The sequence below is a fragment of the Vigna angularis genome, chromosome 1 (genome assembly GCF_016808095.1).
Source record: "Vigna angularis cultivar LongXiaoDou No.4 chromosome 1, ASM1680809v1, whole genome shotgun sequence".
Lineage (NCBI taxonomy): Eukaryota > Viridiplantae > Streptophyta > Magnoliopsida > Fabales > Fabaceae > Vigna > Vigna angularis.
The window spans coordinates 4,313,457-4,336,678 of NC_068970.1; the positions used below are offsets into that span (position 1 = coordinate 4,313,457).

The 23,222-nt window shown below is 35.6% G+C and overlaps 2 protein-coding genes and 1 non-coding gene across 6 annotated transcripts; 2 read left to right on the forward strand and 1 right to left on the reverse strand.

Annotated features, from left to right (window-relative positions):
* Window positions 1-2,885: 2,885 nt before the first annotated feature.
* LOC108343245 (sucrose synthase) lies at window positions 2,886-8,185 on the forward strand. 2 transcript variants are annotated; one of them, XM_017581396.2, is made up of 13 exons: window positions 2,886-3,031; window positions 4,004-4,132; window positions 4,497-4,623; window positions 4,731-4,882; window positions 4,971-5,163; window positions 5,458-5,889; window positions 6,007-6,180; window positions 6,269-6,385; window positions 6,477-6,643; window positions 6,726-6,950; window positions 7,057-7,620; window positions 7,703-7,841; window positions 7,934-8,185. In XM_017581396.2, exons 2-13 carry the CDS (start codon window positions 4,035-4,037, stop codon window positions 7,961-7,963), a joined length of 2,418 nt encoding a protein of 805 aa, XP_017436885.1. In that variant the 5' UTR covers window positions 2,886-3,031; window positions 4,004-4,034; the 3' UTR covers window positions 7,964-8,185.
* Window positions 8,186-9,334: 1,149 nt separating this feature from the next.
* Window positions 9,335-9,406, forward strand: TRNAD-GUC (transfer RNA aspartic acid (anticodon GUC)). The gene has a single exon. It is a non-coding gene; the product is annotated as a tRNA-Asp (tRNA).
* Window positions 9,407-10,642: 1,236 nt separating this feature from the next.
* LOC108344657 (uncharacterized) lies at window positions 10,643-22,205 on the reverse strand. 3 transcript variants are annotated; one of them, XM_017583100.2, is made up of 11 exons: window positions 21,184-22,205; window positions 20,113-20,389; window positions 19,756-19,941; window positions 19,167-19,319; window positions 18,163-18,624; window positions 14,666-17,053; window positions 14,342-14,541; window positions 14,100-14,255; window positions 13,512-13,746; window positions 12,524-12,831; window positions 10,643-11,525 (listed from the first exon to the last, which is right to left on the reverse strand). In XM_017583100.2, exons 1-11 carry the CDS (start codon window positions 21,873-21,875, stop codon window positions 11,225-11,227), a joined length of 5,358 nt encoding a protein of 1,785 aa, XP_017438589.1. In that variant the 5' UTR covers window positions 21,876-22,205; the 3' UTR covers window positions 10,643-11,224. The 3 variants fall into 3 exon arrangements, with proteins under 3 accessions (XP_017438589.1, XP_052727762.1, XP_052727761.1); XM_052871802.1 differs by having other exon boundaries at window positions 20,113-20,378; window positions 21,184-21,325; XM_052871801.1 differs by lacking the exon at window positions 19,756-19,941 and having other exon boundaries at window positions 21,184-22,204.
* Window positions 22,206-23,222: the final 1,017 nt, after the last annotated feature.

Sequence of the window (23,222 nt, forward strand, 5' to 3'; positions counted from 1 at the left end):
CGACAGACTCTAACTAATAAAATCAGTAAATATTTTGTACTTATAATGGAAGTTTTTAGTAAAAATTACATGATAGATTTGGTAGCTTTGCACATATTACTTTAAATGTAACATACATGTTATACAGATATATTAATATGCAGAAACAAAACTTAAACTTTTAAAATATCGCTGTAAAGGTATAATTAATGTCTTAATAAAAGATTGGAAAACTATAAATAAAGCTTTTATATGGTAAGTATATGACAATAAAGTTTTATTTTTATCTACAACTGTAATATTGATATTAATACAAAGGAGGAGAACTTTTATGTGTATGAAATTCATCACTATAACAAACTTTTATTATTTTTTTAGTTAACTTTTAAATGACATTAGTTTACGAATAAAACTTGTCTTCACCAATCTAACTCATTAAATATGGTTTAATTTAATCGCTAGACTGTTTTTGTAGGTTATTGTTTTGATTTAATTAATAACAAACTGTAAGTTTTATCTTTTTTTTTTCAGAAAAACAAATTTAATGAGTTTTAGTCTTCTTGTTAGAACTATTATCAACGGTTACGATTTTATAATGGCATAAAATTTGTTTAGGACGTTCTATCCATTTATCAATTTATTAGAATTTTGTTTGCTACTCACATTGGTCAAAGTAAACACATAGGTAGAAAACATTTAAGATAAGCAAAAAAAAAAAATTAAACTTACTTGCCCGATTTTTAAATTACCATTCTTACACATAAAGTCAATGAGTAAGTATAGAAAAACACAGGAAAAAAAAGAATTCAATCATTATAAAGTAAAGAATAAGACCAACCTAATTTCATAAACGAAATGAATTTTAATTAGAAGTGATTTATTTTTGTAGAAACATATTGGTAAGAGTTCCCTTTAAATAGCAGCATTGATGACACTAGTTTATTATTGTAATGTAAACAATCCCATCAGCAGTTTAGAGGATGCGACAACAGCATTGAGTCAAATACTACAGGAACCACACAATCCTAAGAGTGATTAAAGAAATAAGAATTGTTTATTAGGGCTGCAATTTCAGTACTTAGTATAATATAATAAGAAGAAAATAATAAGGTACGAACGAGTGGGGAAAAATGGATAAGGATATGAGTTTAAAAACAGAGACGATGAGTCGGAGAGAGATTGAAAGAGTGCAAGAACGGTAGATGTGACAGACAAAAGTGGTTTCTGAAAACAACAAATAAACCACACCAAGGTTGGCATGCCTGTAATAATGAATGGTTCTTTTCGAGGCAAACTATAAAATATTACAAACACTACTGTTTCTTAAAATTTCAAATACCCCACTACTAGAATATGGTAAATTTAGGTTAATTTTGGAAGTCGCTAGGCACTCATCTAAAACTCAATGTATATCATTCTATTTTTTTCAAACATTTTTCTCTCACTCTTTCACTGTTTCACTCCATCAATAATAAATAGTAATAACAACAGCTTTGTTTCCTCCTCCTGGTTCTGTCATCTGAAATGCAAGTTGAGATTTATAATGGAAACACGTATATTATTTACAACGTCAAAATTTGGTATTTTCGATATTTGCATGAGAGGTGAATTGTCCTATAGTAATCATCACTGGCTACTGATCTGACTTTTTTAATTCAGAGCATATTCTTCACAAGATCTCTCTCATCATATACACCTATTTCTATTTTACTTTTATAACAATTTTATTTATTATTTATTATTTATAGACACATAAAAATCGAAAAGTCTTTGCGCTCTGTTGTGACGAACATCACAATGCACCCACCATTTTTATTTGTTTTCGTATGCACCAATTCAAACTACTTACACCTCACGTGATACTTCTACCTTCCAATCTCACGTGATCCGAGCGCAGCATTTCAATTTTATCCGTGCCTCAAAATTTTAATGCTGCTACTTCATTGTGATTATTCTAAAATTAATACTTTTATCTTAATTACGCGTCCATTTAGTATTAAATGTATATAAACCAAGCTTACAACACATAAGGTTAGGAATCAAACAAAAGGTTTTCACGTTTAACTTTAATTGAATCGAGTAAAATGTATACAACACTCTCGTACATGAGTAATTAAGGGATAGTACACTTTCTCTCATGATTTTTGCTTTCTTCATGTCTAAGCAGTTATGATGATTAAAATAGGTAATATTTGGTCCACAAGATAAAACTTATCAATCACTCGTTTTAATTAATTTCTTGGACATCAAGCACCATAGTAAATGCATTTTTTCTTTTAATTTGTAACATTTGCATTTATTTCGTTTTAATGGACAGTTGTACGGATCATAATGCAATAGTACCCTGATTTGTTGCGCACACGGTTTTCTGAAACATGGATTTATGCATTCGAAGTATTTATGATCCTAAGACAAACACAAAGCTTGATCGTAGAATGACATTAATTTCGGCATAATATAATATATTACACATTTAACGTTATTATTAAACAGTCACGGCTATGTTCAGTTACTGCACTAACTTTCAAATAAAAATTATCTGTTCTACATTAAAGAACGCCTTATTGCACGGAAAAAAAGCCACATTTCGTACAGTAAAAGAGTATAATTATTGTACCATAAAATCATTCTGATCCAGCTCATCAGATGAAATACAGTTCAATAATATCATAGTATAAGTAAAGATATATCATAAAATAAAATAAAAACCTGACGTGGCACAGAGTAATCACTGTAAGAATGCATATTCTAATAATTCTATTTAAATTTTGCTGCAACACTAAGAATATACTTTTATTATACCCTGTGCATTTACTCAACCACCCTCGGTGGAGTAGGAAAGAAGATAGATAAAGTTTTTTTTGACCTTTGGTGAATCTCTTACTTAATTAAAGCTTTTATTTAATTTATTTATTTATTTTGCATATGTGAAATTCCCGTTCTGCTTGGTGCTCCTCTTGTCTATAAATTGACGCAGCCACCACCTCAGTTTCCATTCATTCACTTCTTCTCTTTGTAACCCCCCTCTCTATTTTGCGTTCATTTTGTTTTCGTAAGTACTGTTTGTTCTTTTTCTCTTTCTCTTTTCCGTTCCTTTTTCTTTCTTTCTTTTCCTTGTTCTGTCTCTCCCCTGTTTCGGTGCTCAGTTCACCGCTTCCACTTTCCAGTGTTTTTCATATTCTTGAATGTTCATTCTATTCTAACCAATGGATCAGACTCCATCCTCTTACACGGGGTCTCTAATAATGCCATAAAATATCATGGGGTGGTGCGGTTACGCCAACTCTGTTTCTGGGTCCACTCTGTTCAATTTTACTCAGAAAAACTTGTTCTTAGACTGTATTCGGTTTGTGGGGAGGATGATCCTGTCGGTCTGATTTTTTGTTAATCCTTAACCGGTTACTAGATTATACTCTTGAATGCATGTTCTGTGTTAAAAAAAACAAATTAATATAGCACTTTGTACAGCCTGGCCTCGAACCCAGGATTTCTTTGTTGGTTTCTTGTTATTAAAAATTCTAAAGAAAGTCTTCTTTTTTCTTCGGGATGAACGGTTGAGACTTATGAGAGGTTTAAGCTAAGCCTTGAGTGGAATATTCAATTTATGTTAAAAACAATAGGTCAAGCACAGGACTTTATTTCAACCACTTTGGTGGGTTGCTAATTGCTATTCTTGTTCTAATTAATTAATGTAATTATGATTTAAAAGGACAAGTTGGTGACAGGGGAAAAAGAAAGTGCATCTTTCAATTATTCTTCTGCAGCACTGTTTAAGGTTGAAATCTCAGTAGAAAAAAGTGGAAGATCTGGTATTGTATTTTTGTGGACAATTGGTTGGTGGGGGTGGGTGGTATTGGTCTTGAAATCCAATCCAGTTATGTAGAATATTTTTTATGTTTTTATTTATTGTTTGATCAATTGTTTGGGGTATTGACTCTGTGATAACTCGAGATTAATGGTTTTTCGTGATGACATGTTTTTTACATCCTTGATCCGTGTCCTACAACGCTTTTTGTTGTTGCAGTTGAAGTCTTTCCCTGTGATCTTCCAAGGCAATGGCTACCGATCGTTTGACCCGTGTTCACAGTCTCCGTGAGAGGCTTGATGAAACCCTGTCTGCCAACAGGAACGAAATTCTGGCCCTTCTATCAAGGTAAACTCATAATTTCAGTTTTTGGTTTAAAAGTTCTTTTATGGTCAAAGGGTTTTAGCAGTTAGTTTGTTTAAGGTTGCTTAGTTTTTGTGTGTTTTTTTTCTCTCCTTAAAGGTGGCGGAAACTCTACTAATTATGTTTAGACAATGAGTTTGTTTTAAATAGCTCAATTCGTGTGTGTGTGTGTGTTTTTTCTCTCTTTAAAGGTAGTGGAAGTTCCACTATCTGTGTTTAGACAGTGAGTTAGTTCAAGGAAGCTCAATTTGTGTTTGTGTTTGTCTCGTAAAAAGGTGGTGAAAGTTCTACTACGTATATGTGGGGAAGCAAATCGTGTAACACTAACAAATTTACGGAATTTTGACAGGATCGAAGGCAAGGGCAAGGGGATTTTGCAACACCATCAGGTCATCGCCGAGTTTGAGGAAATCCCCGAGGAGAGCAGACAGAAGCTTACTGATGGTGCCTTTGGAGAAGTTTTGAGGTCTACTCAGGTAACTAATTCTTTTAGAGCTTTGAATAGGAGGATTTTAGCTATAATTTGTGGGGTCTGTTATGTTGGTTTACTCATTTCGTTGTTTATTCTCTTTGTATGTTGTAGGAAGCCATAGTTTTGCCACCATGGGTTGCTCTGGCCGTTCGTCCAAGGCCTGGTGTGTGGGAGTACCTGAGAGTGAATGTGCACGCTCTAGTTGTTGAGGTGTTGCAACCTGCTGAGTACCTGCGCTTCAAGGAGGAACTTGTTGATGGAAGGTGAAGAAAAGGCTCGAGTTTGTTTTAAGTGATGCACTTCTTATGTTTCTTACACTGTTTGTAAACGTCTCTCTCACTCTTATTGCAGTTCTAATGGCAACTTTGTGCTTGAGTTGGACTTTGAACCCTTTACCGCATCCTTCCCCCGCCCAACTCTTAACAAGTCAATTGGAAATGGCGTGCAGTTCCTCAACCGTCACCTTTCCGCCAAACTCTTCCATGACAAGGAGAGCTTGCACCCACTTTTGGAATTCCTCAGGCTTCACAGCGTCAAGGGAAAGGTAGGATCTATTTCTGGCCTTTAAACTAGAGTAAAGCAAGCAGTGAGAAGTGTATGCATTTGCTTTAGACACATTCTTCAGTAGTTCAATGACTTGAGTATCTACATCCATGTTTGTACCATGTCTAGTTACCAGATCTGGAGTTCAAATCTAATATGTTTGTGGCAACAGTTTCTCTAACATGTTAGACTCAAGGCATGTAGTTAGTTCGTTCTTTTTGTTATGGTTTTAGTGTTGGGTCTTGTGTGTGTGTGTGTATTGATTTTGCTGACTGATTTTGTTGTTGGTATGCAGACTTTGATGTTGAATGACAGAATTCAAAACCCGGATGCTCTTCAACATGTTCTGAGGAAAGCTGAGGAGTATCTGGGCACAGTGCCTCCCGAAACCCCCTACTCAGCATTTGAGCACAAGTTCCAGGAGATTGGTTTGGAGAGAGGGTGGGGTGACAACGCAGAGCGTGTACTCGAGTCAATTCAACTTCTCTTGGATCTTCTTGAGGCCCCTGATCCGTGCACCCTTGAGACTTTCCTTGGAAGAATCCCTATGGTCTTTAATGTTGTTATTCTTTCTCCCCATGGCTACTTTGCCCAAGATAATGTCTTGGGATACCCTGACACTGGTGGTCAGGTTGTTTACATCTTGGATCAAGTTCGTGCTTTGGAGAATGAGATGCTCCATCGCATTAAGCAACAAGGATTGGACATTGTTCCTCGTATTCTCATCGTATGTCCTAGTATACATAGATTTTTGAAGTCTTATGAGCAAGCTTACTGGTGTATAGTGTGTGTGGCATGTGGATATGTTATTCTAATTGATGCTTGTGGATGTTGTTAAATGCAGATCACCCGTCTTCTCCCAGATGCAGTAGGTACTACTTGCGGCCAACGTCTTGAGAAGGTGTTTGGAACTGAACACTCTCACATTCTTCGAGTTCCCTTTAGAACTGAGAACGGAATTGTTCGCAAGTGGATCTCAAGATTCGAAGTCTGGCCCTACTTGGAAACTTACACCGAGGTAAACTTTTGACCCCAGTATAAATTTAACACCGGTTAAGCATTTTGATGCGTTTTCACTTCTCTAATCAATTGTCTCTTGTTAACAGGATGTTGCTCATGAGCTTGCAAAAGAGTTGCAAGGCAAGCCAGATCTGATCGTTGGAAACTACAGTGATGGAAACATTGTTGCCTCTTTGTTGGCACATAAATTAGGTGTCACTCAGGTTGGTCCACAACTATCTGATTAAAGTTGTGATAACTATATATATATATATTGGAACTCAGAGGCCTAAGATTTTATCTTTATCCATGTAGTGTACCATTGCTCATGCACTTGAGAAGACCAAATACCCTGAATCCGACATTTACTGGAAAAAACTGGAAGAGAGATATCACTTCTCTTGCCAATTCACAGCCGATCTATTTGCCATGAACCACACAGATTTCATCATCACCAGTACATTCCAAGAGATTGCTGGAAGGTGAGTTGCCCCTTTTGTAATTTTGTTCTTTCACCAAATTTTCTTACTGATTAACTAACCAAATCTCTTCAATCATTTACAGCAAGGACACTGTTGGACAGTATGAGTCTCACACAGCCTTCACCCTTCCTGGACTCTACCGTGTTGTGCACGGTATTGATGTCTTCGACCCAAAATTCAACATTGTCTCTCCCGGAGCTGATCAAACCATTTACTTCTCCCACACCGAAACTAGCCGCAGGTTGACCTCTTTCCACCCCGAAATCGAAGAGCTTCTCTACAGTTCAGTCGAGAACGAAGAACACATGTCAGTTTCTCCTCTCACTTCCTTTGTCTTATCTAATCATACCATGCAAGGTTTTAATCAAATTGACATCACTTTCAACATTGTGATATCATTTTGTCTGAGACAGATGTGTGCTGAAGGACCGCACGAAGCCAATAATCTTCACCATGGCAAGGTTGGACCGCGTGAAGAACATCACAGGACTCGTGGAGTGGTACGGTAAGAACGCGAAGCTGAGGGAGTTGGTGAACCTTGTGGTCGTTGCCGGAGACAGGAGGAAGGAGTCGAAGGACTTGGAAGAGAAGGCGGAGATGAAGAAGATGTATAGCCTGATCGAGACGTACAAGTTGAACGGGCAATTCAGATGGATTTCGTCTCAGATGAACCGTGTGAGGAATGGAGAGCTGTACCGTGTGATCGCCGACACCAAGGGTGCGTTTGTGCAGCCTGCAGTGTACGAGGCATTTGGTTTGACAGTGGTTGAGGCCATGACTTGTGGGTTGCCAACATTTGCAACATGCAATGGAGGACCTGCCGAGATCATCGTCCATGGAAAATCTGGGTTCCACATTGATCCTTACCACGGTGACCGTGCTGCTGACCTCCTTGTTGAGTTCTTTGAGAAGGTCAAGGTTGACCCATCTCACTGGGACAAGATCTCTGAAGCCGGTCTCCAACGTATTGAAGAGAAGTAAGCAAAAAATTAACAAAAAAAAAAGAACTTTGTTCCAGAAAGGCTTCATCAGAGGTTAACCTGTTTCTTTGTTCCACAGGTACACATGGCAAATTTACTCCCAGAGGCTTCTCACCCTCACCGGTGTGTATGGTTTCTGGAAGCATGTGTCTAACCTGGATCGCCGTGAGAGTCGGCGCTATCTTGAGATGTTCTATGCTCTCAAGTACCGCAAATTGGTATGTTTATTTAGTATGTTACATATTATGGAACATTATGCGATGTCTTTCAGCTTGCTAATGTTATTTTTTCGTTGTTTTTATTACCTCAGGCTGAGTCTGTGCCCCTTGCTGTTGAGTAAACTGAGGATGAAGAAATGGAGGAAGCGGCTTTTTCTTTCTCATTTGGAGTTTGTCGTACTTGAGTTTCATAAATAATGTCCATCATGTTAATTCTGTGATTAAGTTTCGATAAGAAGAGAGAGGGAGAGAAAAAAAAAAGCTCTTTTGTTTTTTTCTTTTTGCAATTTGGATCTTTGGGTGTTTTGCCCATCAATTCAGTTTTTTTAAGCCGTGCCTTCTTACTTTGTCGTCTCCATCTTATCCTTCCCTTAACTTTACTTTCTTTCTTTAATAAACTCAAAACAAAACCATAAAAAAAAAAACATAATGATAATAAGTAATAGTATTTTGTATGAGAAAAGAGGGACTCCTGCAATTTCATCCGTTGTTGTCTATGAATAGGAAGAAAGGGAAAATTGACGTTAGAATTTAAAGATTTAGTTGTCCTTGTCAAATCTGGTTGTTGCATAAGTATACAATTCTGGAGTAACAATCGGTGAAGAAACTCCTTTTCAAGCGAATATTTTTGGTCATGCGAAGAAGTATCTACCAATTTATGAATAAAATCTTATGAGAGTTGTTGGGAATGGACGTGAACGTCAAATTTTGTATATTTTTTTGGGCCCTCTAATCAAACGGGCCTAGTGCAAAACAAAGATAAACTTAACAGTCTCTGTTGCTCTCACTTTAATTAGTCAAATAAGGATACCAGTAAATTACTAACCTTTTTGTTTGCTTCCTTCTTGTCATACACATACAGTGGGAGAAACATTTTCTTCTGAACTATTTTGTCATCAAATTGGATCTTTCTGGAAACGATTTATATTTGATATGATATAGAAATTGCCACATCAATACTATTTTTTTATCAAGCAAAGAACTTTACTATCAAGCAAGATAAGTAGTGATGAAATATTTATTTAGGATGTTATATGCTTCCGAATCTTTGTTTGTTTGAATCCCCTGAGGTAGCACTTATCCCTTCAGCATTAGTTCCTTCACTTTTTCTCTTGTTATTTTCTGAATCCAGGAAGAAATATCCATCTGCAGAAGATGTAAAAAAAAAAAAAACGTTTTAGTTTTAATCACAATTCACAAATAATGCTTCATTACTGACCATTCATAGGCAAGAGGCCAACATGTAAAAGGAAGGAAAAAACCAAATGACAGCATTAAAAACGATAAATCCTTATATCTAGTTTTAGCAGTAATTTCTCAAACAAAACTAATCATAATCTGAAAAATTACACAGAAAGCTGTTCAAATTTAAGCAGGTAGCCATTTATGCTCTTCAATGAAAGAGTCACTAAGAACAAGTAGAAACAATTTAATAAATAACTAACATGTACTATTATTCTAATTATTGACATTTGTGAGCATTAAACATCAAAGTCGTTGTAGTATAGTGGTAAGTATTTCCGCCTGTCACGCGGACGACCCGGGTTCGATCCCCGGCAACGGCGCGTATATTTTTCGTTTTCATCATTAACGAAATGCTTAACATGTTTGATGGTTTATTTCTACTTAACTTGAATTTGATGAAATAATTACACATTAAAATACATAAAACAATGGAATTTGAAGCTACGTTAAATTAATAATTATTTACGATTACATATAATTATTAAAAATAACATGTAGAAGTTAATTTTGTGAAATAAAAAAGAATTGGCACAACTTTTTAATTGTAACTAAATTTTGAATATTTAAACAACTTGATGGAAACACTTTGAAATTGATACGGTTTTATCAAAGGTATATAAATAGATTATATGTTGCCCCAAATTATGTTTAAACAATATGTGCTTAAATAATGATTATTTCCATAAAAAAATGATTATAAGAAACTCTAAATTGATTATAAGAAAATAAACATTTAATGACGATAAAAATTATTGTTAAGAAGTAATATATAAATATTTACTTATTTAAATCTTTAAGATCATACCTCATTATCAAATCTTTACTTATTATAAATCTTGTTATATTTTAAGAATAATTTAGATTATTTTTATCATATTTATTACTAGTTATAAGAAAAATAAAATAATAAATAATCAAATAAAAAATATAAATAAATAAAATAATAATAATATTGTGAAATTTTAAACTTATATTTTATTTTTTATTCATATTTTAAACCAATATAATAAAAATAAATTTTATTTCAAATTATGTTATGAAATTTATTTAAACTTAAAAAATTGATATATTCTAAAAGAATATGGGAGAAACTATGGGCATACTGCATGTAAGAACCGAGAATTAATTTCAAGTAGCTTATGCAAACGCAATACCTATGGACATTTGTAATGCTTTGTTTTCATGCCACTTATGTGATGGTAAGAAATTTCTTAAAAAAGTAAATTAATTTATCACTAGTACCTTTGGCCAAATTATTTTACTATTGGAGTTTAATTAAGAACTGAAGTATCATAGTTTTATAAACAAATTGAATAATATATGTATATATATATATATATATATATATATATATATGTATATATATATATGTATATATATATATATGTATATATATATATATATATGTATATATATATATATATATATGTATATGTATGTATATATGTAAAATCTACAAACTTATGACATTGATATTTTATAACAATAAAAAAAAGTCTCATGAACAAGGCAAATTAAAATCAAAATACACATTTATTAGCGGAAAATGATGTTACGACAAGGACAAGGATACATTTCAATTTTTTTGCAAAATCATTCAATACAAGTGTTACAATTTGAATATGCCATTGAAAATGGCAGATTTAGGAGAAAGAAAACGAAAACAGCACTTATATCTACCCAGGCTATATCCTAGTTCCTCTGCATCATTTTGTGTTCTGATAAAATAGTGATGCAACTACCAAAACCTACAGTTAACCTACTGTACACTTTGATTGGATGATGGACTACAAAATATAACACAAAACATATGTACAAACTTATAGCTTTTCTACTTTCATCTTGTACATTATACCTATAATCTATAAATCTAAAAACCCACATCATGATTGGTGCCTACCTCTAGGTTCCACATGAGAATTTTACAAGATACTCAGAATTGAAGCTTTTAAGGTTCCTAAGTTCTATCTTTCTTTGTTGGCCGTCAATTGCTTTCTTCTCATTCTTTACTCCCCAGTTAATAGTACAAATATAGTACAATCAAAAATGGCCACTGGCCACCTCCAATTTTGGCATATTAACACGATAGCATCGCCAAATTCAAAACTGTAGTGATATATTACTACTAAATTCTTTACTTATTCCCGAGCTTCCTTTATTTGTAAAGTCTTTCTGGGGTAGAGAAGTATAGCCAATGATAAAGAAAATACCAAACCAACTAAACCACTAAACGGTTGAAAAGGATGATTCCCTATTATCCAGAGAGGAAGGTTGCACTTATTATGATATGTTAAAAAACCACCATTTTGCAGCACATAAGTGGATGCCATCATTCCTGTGCGTAGCCCGATAGGGATGAAGAGGCTACCTCCGTTTCTCTGTCGGGCACCTGACAAAGACAAAGCTAAAAGCCAAAGTCCTGGTATTGATTGCAGAGACCTGAAAACTCCATAAAAGAAAAGATCAGATTTTGACAGAGAATGACAGTGGATTATAATATAGTCAGCTAAATACAAACACAAAGCTAGAAAAGAAAAAGGGGATATTTCATTAAAAGGACACATCTCACTTCAAAAAGTGGAGAAGAACTAGACAGAAGCGGAGAAAGTTTAGAAAGAATGCTTTGACCTACAGGCACATAAATGGAGAAAGTTTAAGAAAGAATGCAGTCACCCTTAGCTCGTCTTAACTAGAGTCTTTGGATATATGACTTAAAAAGAGCTTATAAAACTTGGACAAATTCACCAAATAAATTAGTTTTGTATGATCGAACAAGGACTTAATTTCCAAGAGTTTGTCTTTGTTTTCTATTGATTGCAATTAGCTGGATTGTTAACACGTATGATAAACTATTAAAACACAGTCTAATTAATTAAATAAGCAAGACTTGATCCTTAAATGGATTAACTGGGGAACGAGAGCTGAACCATAAACATTAGCTTCCATTACTTCTTTAACATTTAGTATATAGGGATGTAGAGGATTATGTTGAGTTAGGAGAAAATATTTTGCTGAAACACAAGAAGATCTTGTAATCATTATGATTGTGGTACCGCAAGGTACTAGATATCTATCATTACTCTACGGGTAAGAGTTTTCTATATATATATATATATATATATATATATATATATATATATATATATATATATATATATATATATATATACCTAAGTACTGTTTTTAATTTTAGTCAATTCAACAAAGATCTTTTTCCCCTCATATAGTTAACCCTTTCCAAGTGATAATACTTCACAAATTGTTCTTATGCATACAACTTTTCTGTAGTCGTCACTGCTATTTAGCCCAAATTGGTTTTCATGTTTTTAACAAATTAGGCAAATTGTTAATCTATAAATGAATCAGGCCTTACCAATTTAAAAGATGGAACTTATTAATACAGTACACAAATTTTGATTCCGGAAAAGAGGATATACCTCTGCAAGAAAGAAAATGCGATCCCTGAAATGATAATTCCCTGATGGTATCCAAGATCGACTGCAATTTCCTGGGGCAACCATGATCTAAAAAGCAATTCTTCCACCAGTGCAATAGCAGTTGCCATCACAGTTCCTTGAACAACTACCAGACTCATACGTCCATACACTTTTAGCCATGTTATGGCATCTAAAGATGTTGGAATATGAGGCCAAGAGAAACTTGCAAAACCAAGAGATGCATTCACAGCATGGATTGAAAAAATGAAGATGGCTCCACCAACCAAACCTTTCAAGAACTCAAATAGCTGCAACAATAAGCTTGCTTTAAGAATAAAGTCACATGCTAATGAACAATATGTTCAATAAAAATTCAAATTTCCTGAAGCTCTATTCACATTCAAAAATTGGAGAAAAAAGAATGTGCCAAAGGGGATCCAGAGCATTAATTCCAGCTCGAGACAAGCAACACAGCAAGTATGAAGCCAAATTGACTTTACAGAAGGGAAGAATGTTGCTTACGAGTCTCTTATACATCATGTTTCTCTTTATTCTTATCTCATTCTTTTTCAATTTAAAGTAAAATGTAAATGTTGGGCATTAACAATAAATCTCATTTAAATTAGAGCAAGTAAGAACCACTGTAAATATTTTAATGAGTATCATCTTAGTTTACCTATTAAATGCACACAGCAGAACCATTTTCGTATCACTTCCATTTGCTAAATTCCAACATGCAGTTATTACAAACGTAACAAGTGTTTCCTCAACTGTCCCCCACAACCCAAAGCAAATTCTAGCATATTCTTCATTGTCATTTTCTACATCATTGTAGAGATTATCTATGATATTGAGTTAATGCTACACATAGTTTCAATTTTAACATATATATTTCAAACAAAAAAGGAAAGCAAAGGCAAAAACAGGAGTGACAACTTAGAAGTAATGTCCTAGGACTTGTCCATTAGTTTTTATCTCTAACATTTACCGTTTGTCGTGATGCCAAGTTCAGCCCATACTGCTCAAATGCATTTTCATATCCACGGATTCTTTTCCCCCATAACATAACAAGTATCACTATAGCAGTGTACAGGCCAACAATGCAAGCAAATTCAGCTATTTTGGACGAAGTCTTTGTGGTCCAGCTCTGAACAATTGTTGGAAGTAATGGAATGGCAACAGGAGACCATAGAACAAGGATCATGCCAACAAACCAAAAAATCCTAGAAGAGAAAAAAAAGCAGAGTTTGAGAGTTATATAAAGATAAAAGTCACACTCTTGGCTATTAACCATATAGATAGCAGAACCTAGGGAAGATATACACTCCTACTTGAGTGCATGTTAGAAAGAACTACATTGGATGCTTTTGAAAAAGCTACAGTGAATAAGAAGGCCTTCTCCTTCTCTAAATTTTATCTTTTCTTTAAATCTGTTCCTGTAATTCAACAGGTTATGATATATTAAATCTAAGCAGCATCCATTTTCAACCAGCAGTAATTCCAAAAACGGAAAGGCTGGAGTTATTAGCACTACTTAGTAACATAGGATGAATTGAACACCTCTAATTCAAGTTACCTCTGAAATAAAGGGCGTTCAGCAATACGTAAGAATGAGATAAGCCTGTCTGTCAAACTCATTGCTCCACGTATACCACCCCACAGCAAAGCAATCTTTCCAACAAGCCTAAAAAATCCACCTCTCTGTCCTAAATCAGCTAGCATCGCAACCAGTCTGTTAATGGAGGGAAGTCATGTTAAATACGTATACAACAAGAAAAGCAGTGAAGCATTTGGATGTTATTAAACGTGTATTCAGACCTTTCTTGATCCACTTCACCATCTTCTTTAGTAGGTACAACTGGACCAGCAACCGACATGGCTTTCTCAGCAAGGCTTGTGACTATGTTATTCTGGTTCTTATCAAAGGCTTCCTCCTGAAGCTGATCTGACTCCTTTTGATGGGGATTTTCCATTTTCAAGGCTGAGCTCTCAGCAGTAACATTTTCTTGTTGGAAATCCTGGAATAGAGCAGTTTTAAGTTTGAAACTCTGACAACTCTACTTAAATCCAACTGCCTGTTTAATTTTAAAGTAGTAAACTGTTATTCATCCCATTTCCATCTGAAGCAATTGAAAATAATACCTTCTGTTGCATAAGTAAAGCAGAAGCCCCGAGAGCAGCAGTAACAGCACCAACCATGACAGTATTTTTGCTTGTATCTTCCGATGCACTTCCTACATCTACTGTCTCCGTCTGAATAGGATGGTCCAAACTAGTTTTTTCTTCAAGTTCACCATCTGTCTCTCTTGCACCTCCAATGCCATGACTCTTTTTGCTAGGTTTTCCCTCATCATCGTGGATCAGAGATCTAATCTGATCATCATGAAGTGTAGTTACATCAAAATATTCCCTCAAGGAAGCTAAGATGGACCCAACAATAACACCAAGAGGCACTACTTTTCTCAGACAGTTTGTTTGCTGAACAGAGGATGATATTATGCTAACAATATGCTCCCCTTCAAGAGAACCAACCTTTTCTATAGCACCCTCAACATTTAGACCTTGACTTTCAGTATCTAGTTGTTGCACCTTGCAATGAAGAGCAGCCTGTGAAATTGCATTTGCCACATGTTCCAGATCTTCAGCAAGATCTGACTTCATTTCTATCATTTCTGCAGCATTCAGCTTTCGACCAACTTCTCTCTTCAAAGAATGTAACACCTTCCTTTTCACAAATTGTATCAAATCATCTGACCTATCAACACTGGTATCTGTCATTCCGTTCTCAGTATCTGTTGTAATGAACTCTTTGACAGGTTCCTGTTGGTTTCCAGAATCTAATATTACATATGGTGGTTCAATATAATGCTCTGCATTAGAAGATTTTGAAGATGAGAGAGCCTTCAACGCAGCCACCCCACCAGTTTCAGTATTAGAAGAAGCAATATCCACGTTTTGTGGTTGTTCAAAGAGTTTCCATTGACCTTCCTCTGGGAAATAATCTAGTAGTAACGCAGTTGTCGTGTTTAAATCAAGTGGTTTGATAGGAATCTTTGAAACTAGATATTTGCAGAGGTTTTCATTGTAAGGAGAGCCTCCGTATGAACCTGCAGCTAGGAACTCTGGCACCCTATCGACCTGTCTGGGTCCATCCCATTTATCAATAAGAAATCTTTTGTCAATCAGTTGAGTATTTCTGTTACTTTCCTTCTGGACTAGGTGATGGTTAGACTTACAACTGTGAGAATCAAATACACCATTCCCACTAATTTCACTAACATTTTGAGGTGGTTGTTCCTCGGTATGACAAGAACCATTATTCAAGTACTTTTCATTATGGTGATCATCTACCGAAGGATCAGTAGATGTGTTGGAATCCTTTCTTTGGCTATTACTCTTTTGTTTTTCTTCTATCTTGTGTTCAACATCTTTTCCATCCTTGACTTCTTCATTTTCTGAACTCTGCTCAAGGTGAGATATCATATTTTCTATCACACCAAAAACACTATTAACAGCCACTTGGGTGGAATCATCTATACCGGCCAAGGCATCTAATGCTTGAGAAACACTGAAGGCAGGGGCTCTAGAATCTAAATTACTGGAGTTGGTCTGAGGTGCAACATGTGCATTCTTGTTATCTTTTTTCTCGTTGTCATTACCTTTTCTTTCCATTGCTGGGGGCTCTGAGGACATAGAAGGTGAAAGGAGTTCTTCTTTTGCTTCAGTTGAAGTATTTTTACTATGATTGATAGAAAAATCCTGATTTTTCTGTTCATCCTCCTGGGAATTATTTTCCTCCGACGTAGAAGGTGAAAAGGGTTCTTTTGTGTCAGTTGAAGTATTTTTACTATGATTGACAGAAAAACCCTGATTTTTCTGTTCATCCTTTAAGGTATTATTTTCCTCCTTTAGGTCTATTTGAGTGATTCCACTGTCTTGGCTGTTCTGCTCGCCCACAGATGCTGATTCAAAGCCACCTGCTCCATTAGGATGGCAAGGATTGTATAGTGTAGAACCTGTTTCAAATCCATTATTGCTACAATCAACATTAGGAACAGCTTTTCCTTTCAATTCTTCATTTGTGTCATTATTGTTATTAGACTCATTTTCTTTCCTGGTAGGACTGGAAGAACCAACTTCATCATTTAATGCTTGAGACTGGGCTAAATTTGTAGAATTTGGTGTCTCTATGGGAATAACTTCTGCTTCTGTTCCTTCAGCAAGCTCGCCAATGCTACCTGGAGCCTTATCAGAACCATCCATAGGACTAGCCTTTTTCATCTGATTCACAGAGGGCTGGTCTTCAACCATAACTTCTGAATCTAATACTCCGGATTTTTCTTGGTTATTTTTCCCTTTTAATGGTTCAGGAGACTGAGAAACATTCACACTTCTATCTACCTCCAAGTTAGAGCCCTTTGCATGCAAAATTCCACTCACTGCATCTGTCAACTTTCCACGGACATCTTCTGGAACAGCATCGTGTAAAGCTTTCATAAGTGTCTGTCCTTGACCCACAGCAGTTAATACCTGGAAGTTTGTAACAAGTGACACTGTAATTACAAAATTCTAAAACTAGCAAAAGATCTAGATAAACTATTTCAGATGTTACATAAAAATAGAATAGTGAAAACCAAGTAGTCACTTACCAAACATTTAAGGATAAATAAAGCCCAAATAGTGAATTGTAACTATTGTTTTTACATGTTCTTAACAACATGAAACAGACACTCACAGTTCACAGAAATTGAGAAGCTAACAACTTATGTAGAAAATGAGAGCCTAATTTAGTTTATTCTCAACAATTTAACAAGCTTTGAAATTTCATGAAATAAAAAAGTGGAAAGAGTTTGTTACATTCCCTTCAAACAGCAGAAAAGTACCAAAGTTCTTGTTAAAATGCTTGATAAACAGCAAGAAACAAATTCCCATAGTCATTTAAAATGTATCTGTTATCTATAAAAGAATCTGTACGCATAAGTTATTTTGACAATGTTTTCTTGTAAGCCTTAAAACTTTTACCTTTGAGGTTACATATTAGATAAACATTGCATCAAATCCTATTTCTCTATTCCGTTTCGAAAAATATTTACAGGTTTTGAAACCCCACAGAAGCCTTAAAACTTTTACCCAAGGTTAAGTCTTAGATAAACATTGCATCCAATCCTGGCTATTTCTGTATTCCATTTCTATAAATATTTACAGGTTTTGAAACCACACAAAAAAAAAAAAATCTTTAGCCACAGCTGCTACGGGATTTAATGTAAATAGGTACAGACCAATCCAAATTATAAATATTCCAACTTAAAAATTTATTTCTCGACCAAACTGACAGAATAAACAAGATTCCTGGGAAATCCCCTCCGGCAAATATTCACCAGGAGTATAAGGAAAGAACATGTTGCTGAGAAATGAATTGTAATCCATTTTAGAAAATTAAAATATGAGAAAAAAGCTAGTACTGTAGTCCTCAACCCCACCCCCCGGTCCTGTCACTCACATGTTGTTGAGGGCATACCTGCAAGTTGTCCCTCTGCCCTTTTCTTTTAACAGAAAAGTCAATAAGACACTAAGAGAGAACAGGAAACGAGATCTCCAAACCCAAAACTGACACCTAGCAATGAAACTATATGTTTTACCTTTTTCTTCCTCTCTTCTGTTAGAGTACCAGGCATGGTAACATCGAGCATATTTATTACCACCTGTGCTGTCTGTAGAACTTGAACATTATCAACTGAGACAACATTCTGCTCTTCAATCAAATCTGCTTCACTGGAGCTAGTCTGCTGTGATGGACCATCTTTTACATGTAAGCTCATATCATCCTGCTCAAAGTTCTGTTGTAGACGTTGTTGGGACCTAAATTGGAGGCCAGTGTTATTCTTATTTTCTTCAAGCAAATCATTACTGGGATCCACCATAGAGTATCCATTAAATGCATCTGACCGAGTAAGATTCAACAGTTTTCCAACTTTAGCATCCTTGTTTGACCTTATTTCCTCTACAACAACTAGTCCTTTGGAAGGATTTATGGTAACATCTATATCTGTCAAAAGAGGATGACGGCCTTTCAAGAGTCCCAACTCTACTGCTGTAAGCCACTACATGTATAACTTCTCAGGTTATCACTTGCAAGAATATACTTGAAAATCTCACATTCAACACAAGGGAAAAAAATTAATTATGATAAAAGAAACTTCTACCTCACAGATTAAGGGAACTCATACCATGTTAAAAGAGAGAAAAGAGAGGCATACAGTTGCTCAATCTGTGTGTCTGAACTACACAATAGATTCCATTTTATATATGCTAATTGCAATAAATGCAAATACCTACAGGAGATTTATTCCTTTGTACATGATATGATTTGCCTATAAATCTTTTTCTATTAAGATATGTCTATAATTACAAAGATCCTAATTAAGTAAGCAAACAAACCATAATAAAAGAAGAATAAATCTTAAAAGCTCATCTAGGATACTCTGGGGATACTTGGTAGTAAGAATAGAAAGAGAGGGATGGGTTGTGGATTCGAGTCTCTCCACTTGATTCCAAAAAATTTCTAGGGTACCGCAAAACATTTGATATAAAAATGATATCATCATATATTTATCATATTTTCCTTAGATAGAGAAATAGTTACCTCAATTGTTAGAAGCTGGCACCATGATAAAGCAGACATGTCAGTATCCGTAACACTAGGTGCCAAACAAGAACATAGGAGCAGACTTGTGAATGGATTTTCAGCAATCAGGTTCCTTGGAACTGAGAATACGGGAACCATCCCATTATCACTCTGATAAAATATACCTCTTATATAAGACTTTTTGCATTTGCATGTATGCATAAAAGAATTAATAATAGAAACAAAAACTAATATACCTCAAAATTGTATCAATGCTTATAATATATTTCTTTTTCTAACCTTAATGCCCAAAGGATTACAAAAATAAGTCATAAGGAATAAAAAACTAGCAGAACTAAATAGGAATTACACCTGACGTGATTTGCGTTGCCATTTTTGTCATACACTTTAGTATTAATACAATGAAGTTGCAATTGTTTCACTATCCTAGTAGCCATAAGCACTAAAATACGATTGCAGACAATTCTGCAGCGTGTTGTGAGTAACTAGGAGTATACTATTTTCTCCCAAAATAATACAGCTGTTGATAAATTAAAACTTAGCAAAATGCAAAGGATGCGATTAATTGAGATGGTGGCATGGGTACCTGTATAAAGAGAACAGGAATTTTAACATCCCTGATCATATTTCTTGTACTGGATTTTGAATAAAAATCTTCTATAGCCTCAAACCCAAAAGATACCATAGATATTGCTTCTTCAAAATCACGTACAGACTTTGACAAAAGAGCTTTTTCAACATCAAAACCTTTGGTTTTGCCTTGGAATAGTGCCTACAGAATTAGTACGTGTCTAACTAAGTCATAATTGCAGCCATTAAGAGTATTTCAAGTATAACAGATAAAAATATGTATGATCACACAAACAGATTGCACGGGATATCTTGATGCAAGCTGGGTGAAAAGGAGACACAGGTGGGTGAAGATTGAAAGCAATTAATCTACCTTATTGGCTTGTAGAATATCTATCAGTCCATTAGTGAGTTTCTGATCAGTAACAATGTGATAAGGAGAGGACCTTGTAGCTTCATCTAAATCAAAAGGATTGTCTATACATGTGGCAGCTGTCAATGGAGTGCTTTCTCCAACCTCAGCAAGGTATTTTGTTAGCATGTTTGCACCATATCCCCAGCCAACACCCATCAAGGTTGTCCATGGTCTTGCATTGCTGATATACGTTAGAGATGTGCAGATATCATCGCTGTCAGCGGCTGTAAATAAACTACAGAAAATCAAGTATTTAAGAAGTCGTTACCGTTGTCTTATCTTTGCCACAAATCTGTAAAGAGAAAAAGGCAGTCTGGATGCATTTAAGTCAAACAAATTCCGAATACCAGGATTGGTGAAAGACGAGAAAGAGGGAGAAGTATATAACCCTTTAGTTGAAACACACGCATATCTAAAACTATTTAGCTGTTAAAATCCCACTCAGTAATTAACACATTCTTCACTTTGTTATCTAATAAGCCTATAAAAAGAACTTCGTTATCTTCACTTACTGAAATTTATTGAAATTCACAACGACTCTCACTTCATACTTAATGAATCCTATTTAAGATTTTTAGTTTGTCATAAGCTCTAAAGTAACATGGAGTATGCTAGAAAGAGCATCAGCGTGAAGTGTCTCCCAACACAGCAGTGAAGTTGTGTCCTCGTGATGGATTACAAATGGGTTTTGAATAAAAAAAATAGCCTCTTTGTATATTTCAGGGCAATGTAGCTTACAATGACTCTCCTACATATCTACGCATAGCGAGAAGAGAAGACTTATAACACTAGAGTATGCTAGTTTTTTTTTTTTTTACGCAAGAAAGTGCTAGAGTAGAGAGGGTGTTGCTGTCACTACTCTTGTTTTCAACCACACTAATTCCTAAAACAACCAGCCTGCCAAATAATATACGACCCCGTACATGCAACATATCATACCACTAAGCACATAAATTAACTAGAATGAATAATTTCTGAGCAGCCTAACCTAAGAATACTTATTTAAGAAAAGAGTGCTATTAATGTTACCGGGGAGTGGTGAGAGGAGAAGCAGCGCATCCTCTGGGATTCATGACAACAGGGAAGTAGCCCCTCTTCAGAGCTTCCACCACAAACAACCTAACGTCGGCGTCCATACTACCCTGCGGCGTACCTGGAACAAGCAAGAGAGTGGAGTCCAATCCACGCTCCTCTTCCAAGTCCAAGTTATCAGGCCAATCCAAAGAAACCACACCTCCATCAGCACCACTCACACACACCCTCTGATATCTCAGCTCCTCCACCAAGCCCTCCCTCTCTCTCCCCCTCCGCACCTCAATCCTCCCGCTAAAGTAGTGCCTCTCGCTCGCGTCGCTCCCCTCGAACACCAACGACGGGCACCGCAGCAGCACGAAGCGGTTGAACGGAGTCGGGGCCGCAAAGAGGAGCCACTCGCCGATGTCGGAGAGCGAAGAACGGTGACCATCGCCGGCGATGGATTTGGCGCGCGAGGAGAAGAAAAGCGCGGCGCCGGAAGCGAAGCCGAGAGCGGGAGTTATCAAATCGAGCGAATTCACGGAGGGATAATGCGCGATTAAGCTGCGGAAGAGATTCTCGAAAGGAGCGGGAGAAGGCGGAAGCGAGGAATTGATTTTGAGCCTTCTGCGCCTGTACACGCGAAACGTGCGCGGTGGAAAGGGTTTCGCGGGTACCAACGAAGTTACCGCAAACACCACCATCATTAACTACTTATAATAATAATAATAATGATGATGATGATGATGGTTAATGATGAAACGGGAACGTAACACTAACACATATATCATACAGTTCCTCTGACGGTCATGGTATTGTGTATTTTAATGAACGAGGAGAATTTTGGTTACATACGATTCGTTCCGATGAGCGGCGCCGCAACGGAGGGTTCAACGGTTCAAATTGTGTTGTCGGTTAGTGTGTTCATTCCACCGCCGGTACCTATCAGTTGCAATCTCCTAGATTGCTCCTTTTTTTAATTTTATTTCATGATAATGATAATACATGCACTTCTTTAGAAAAACTATGGTTGATGTCATCACTGAAAATAAATTTAGTACAAGACTCTACATTCATGATAATTAATAAAATATTTGAAAGACTGAAAATGAGGCAGTGACGTGGTCTAATTTAATGAGTGTAACGTGAACGTGGAATGCGAACTCTCATCGTTCTAGCAAGGTCATTTACTTTCTAAGGATGTGGCATGATTAGCGAGTAATCATGCTGTCAAAGTCAACCAATATGGATCGTTAAAATTTGAATCACTCTAATCTAGTTTTTCACAATGGTTGTTTTTGTCTGGATCTTTAGGGTTTCTGGTTGTCATTGCCTGGATCAACATCAAGGAGTGCAAAAAGTAGGAACAAGTTAAACATCATTGGTGTCCACAATTTTGTTTGTGTGTGGAAGTTGTTCATCGTTGGTGTTCCAAACCACGCCCCTACATTATCGATAACCCTCAAACCATGTGAATATAGTGCACATGTTTGTTTTTCCCTTTGAAAAAACAATCACAAATGTGTTCTGGAAAACGATGCAATCTGAAGACGTGAATACAGCCAAAATGTGTAAAAATCAATCAGGAATGTATCTAAAATATATTTAACAAAATCTTGAATGTATACCAATTATATCAGTGAATAAAATTCTGGAAAAGCGTACTTTCAAAATTAAATTTTTGGAAATAACGTGAAAGAAGAAGACAAAGAACAGCAGATGTAATGGTTGTAACAGTGGAAGATCTAAGAAGAATAATGAAGAATCAAGAACAAAATAAGAACATCCAACAAGAAGGAACACCATTATTAAAAAAAAAAGATAAAGATAAAGTTTTCCAGAACCTGGAAGAAAGAAAACAGTAGAGAAATGTGTTTAATTTGAGACTCGTTACATTATTTTTGAAATTTTGACTGTGAGAACGGACATTCCTTTGTTCAGAGTGAAAACGGTATATTTTTATGTAAATTAAAATTACTGTATTGTATAACTTTCCGCTTTCATCTCATTTTAATAAATATAAAAATATTTAAAAAACAATGTTAATAGAAATA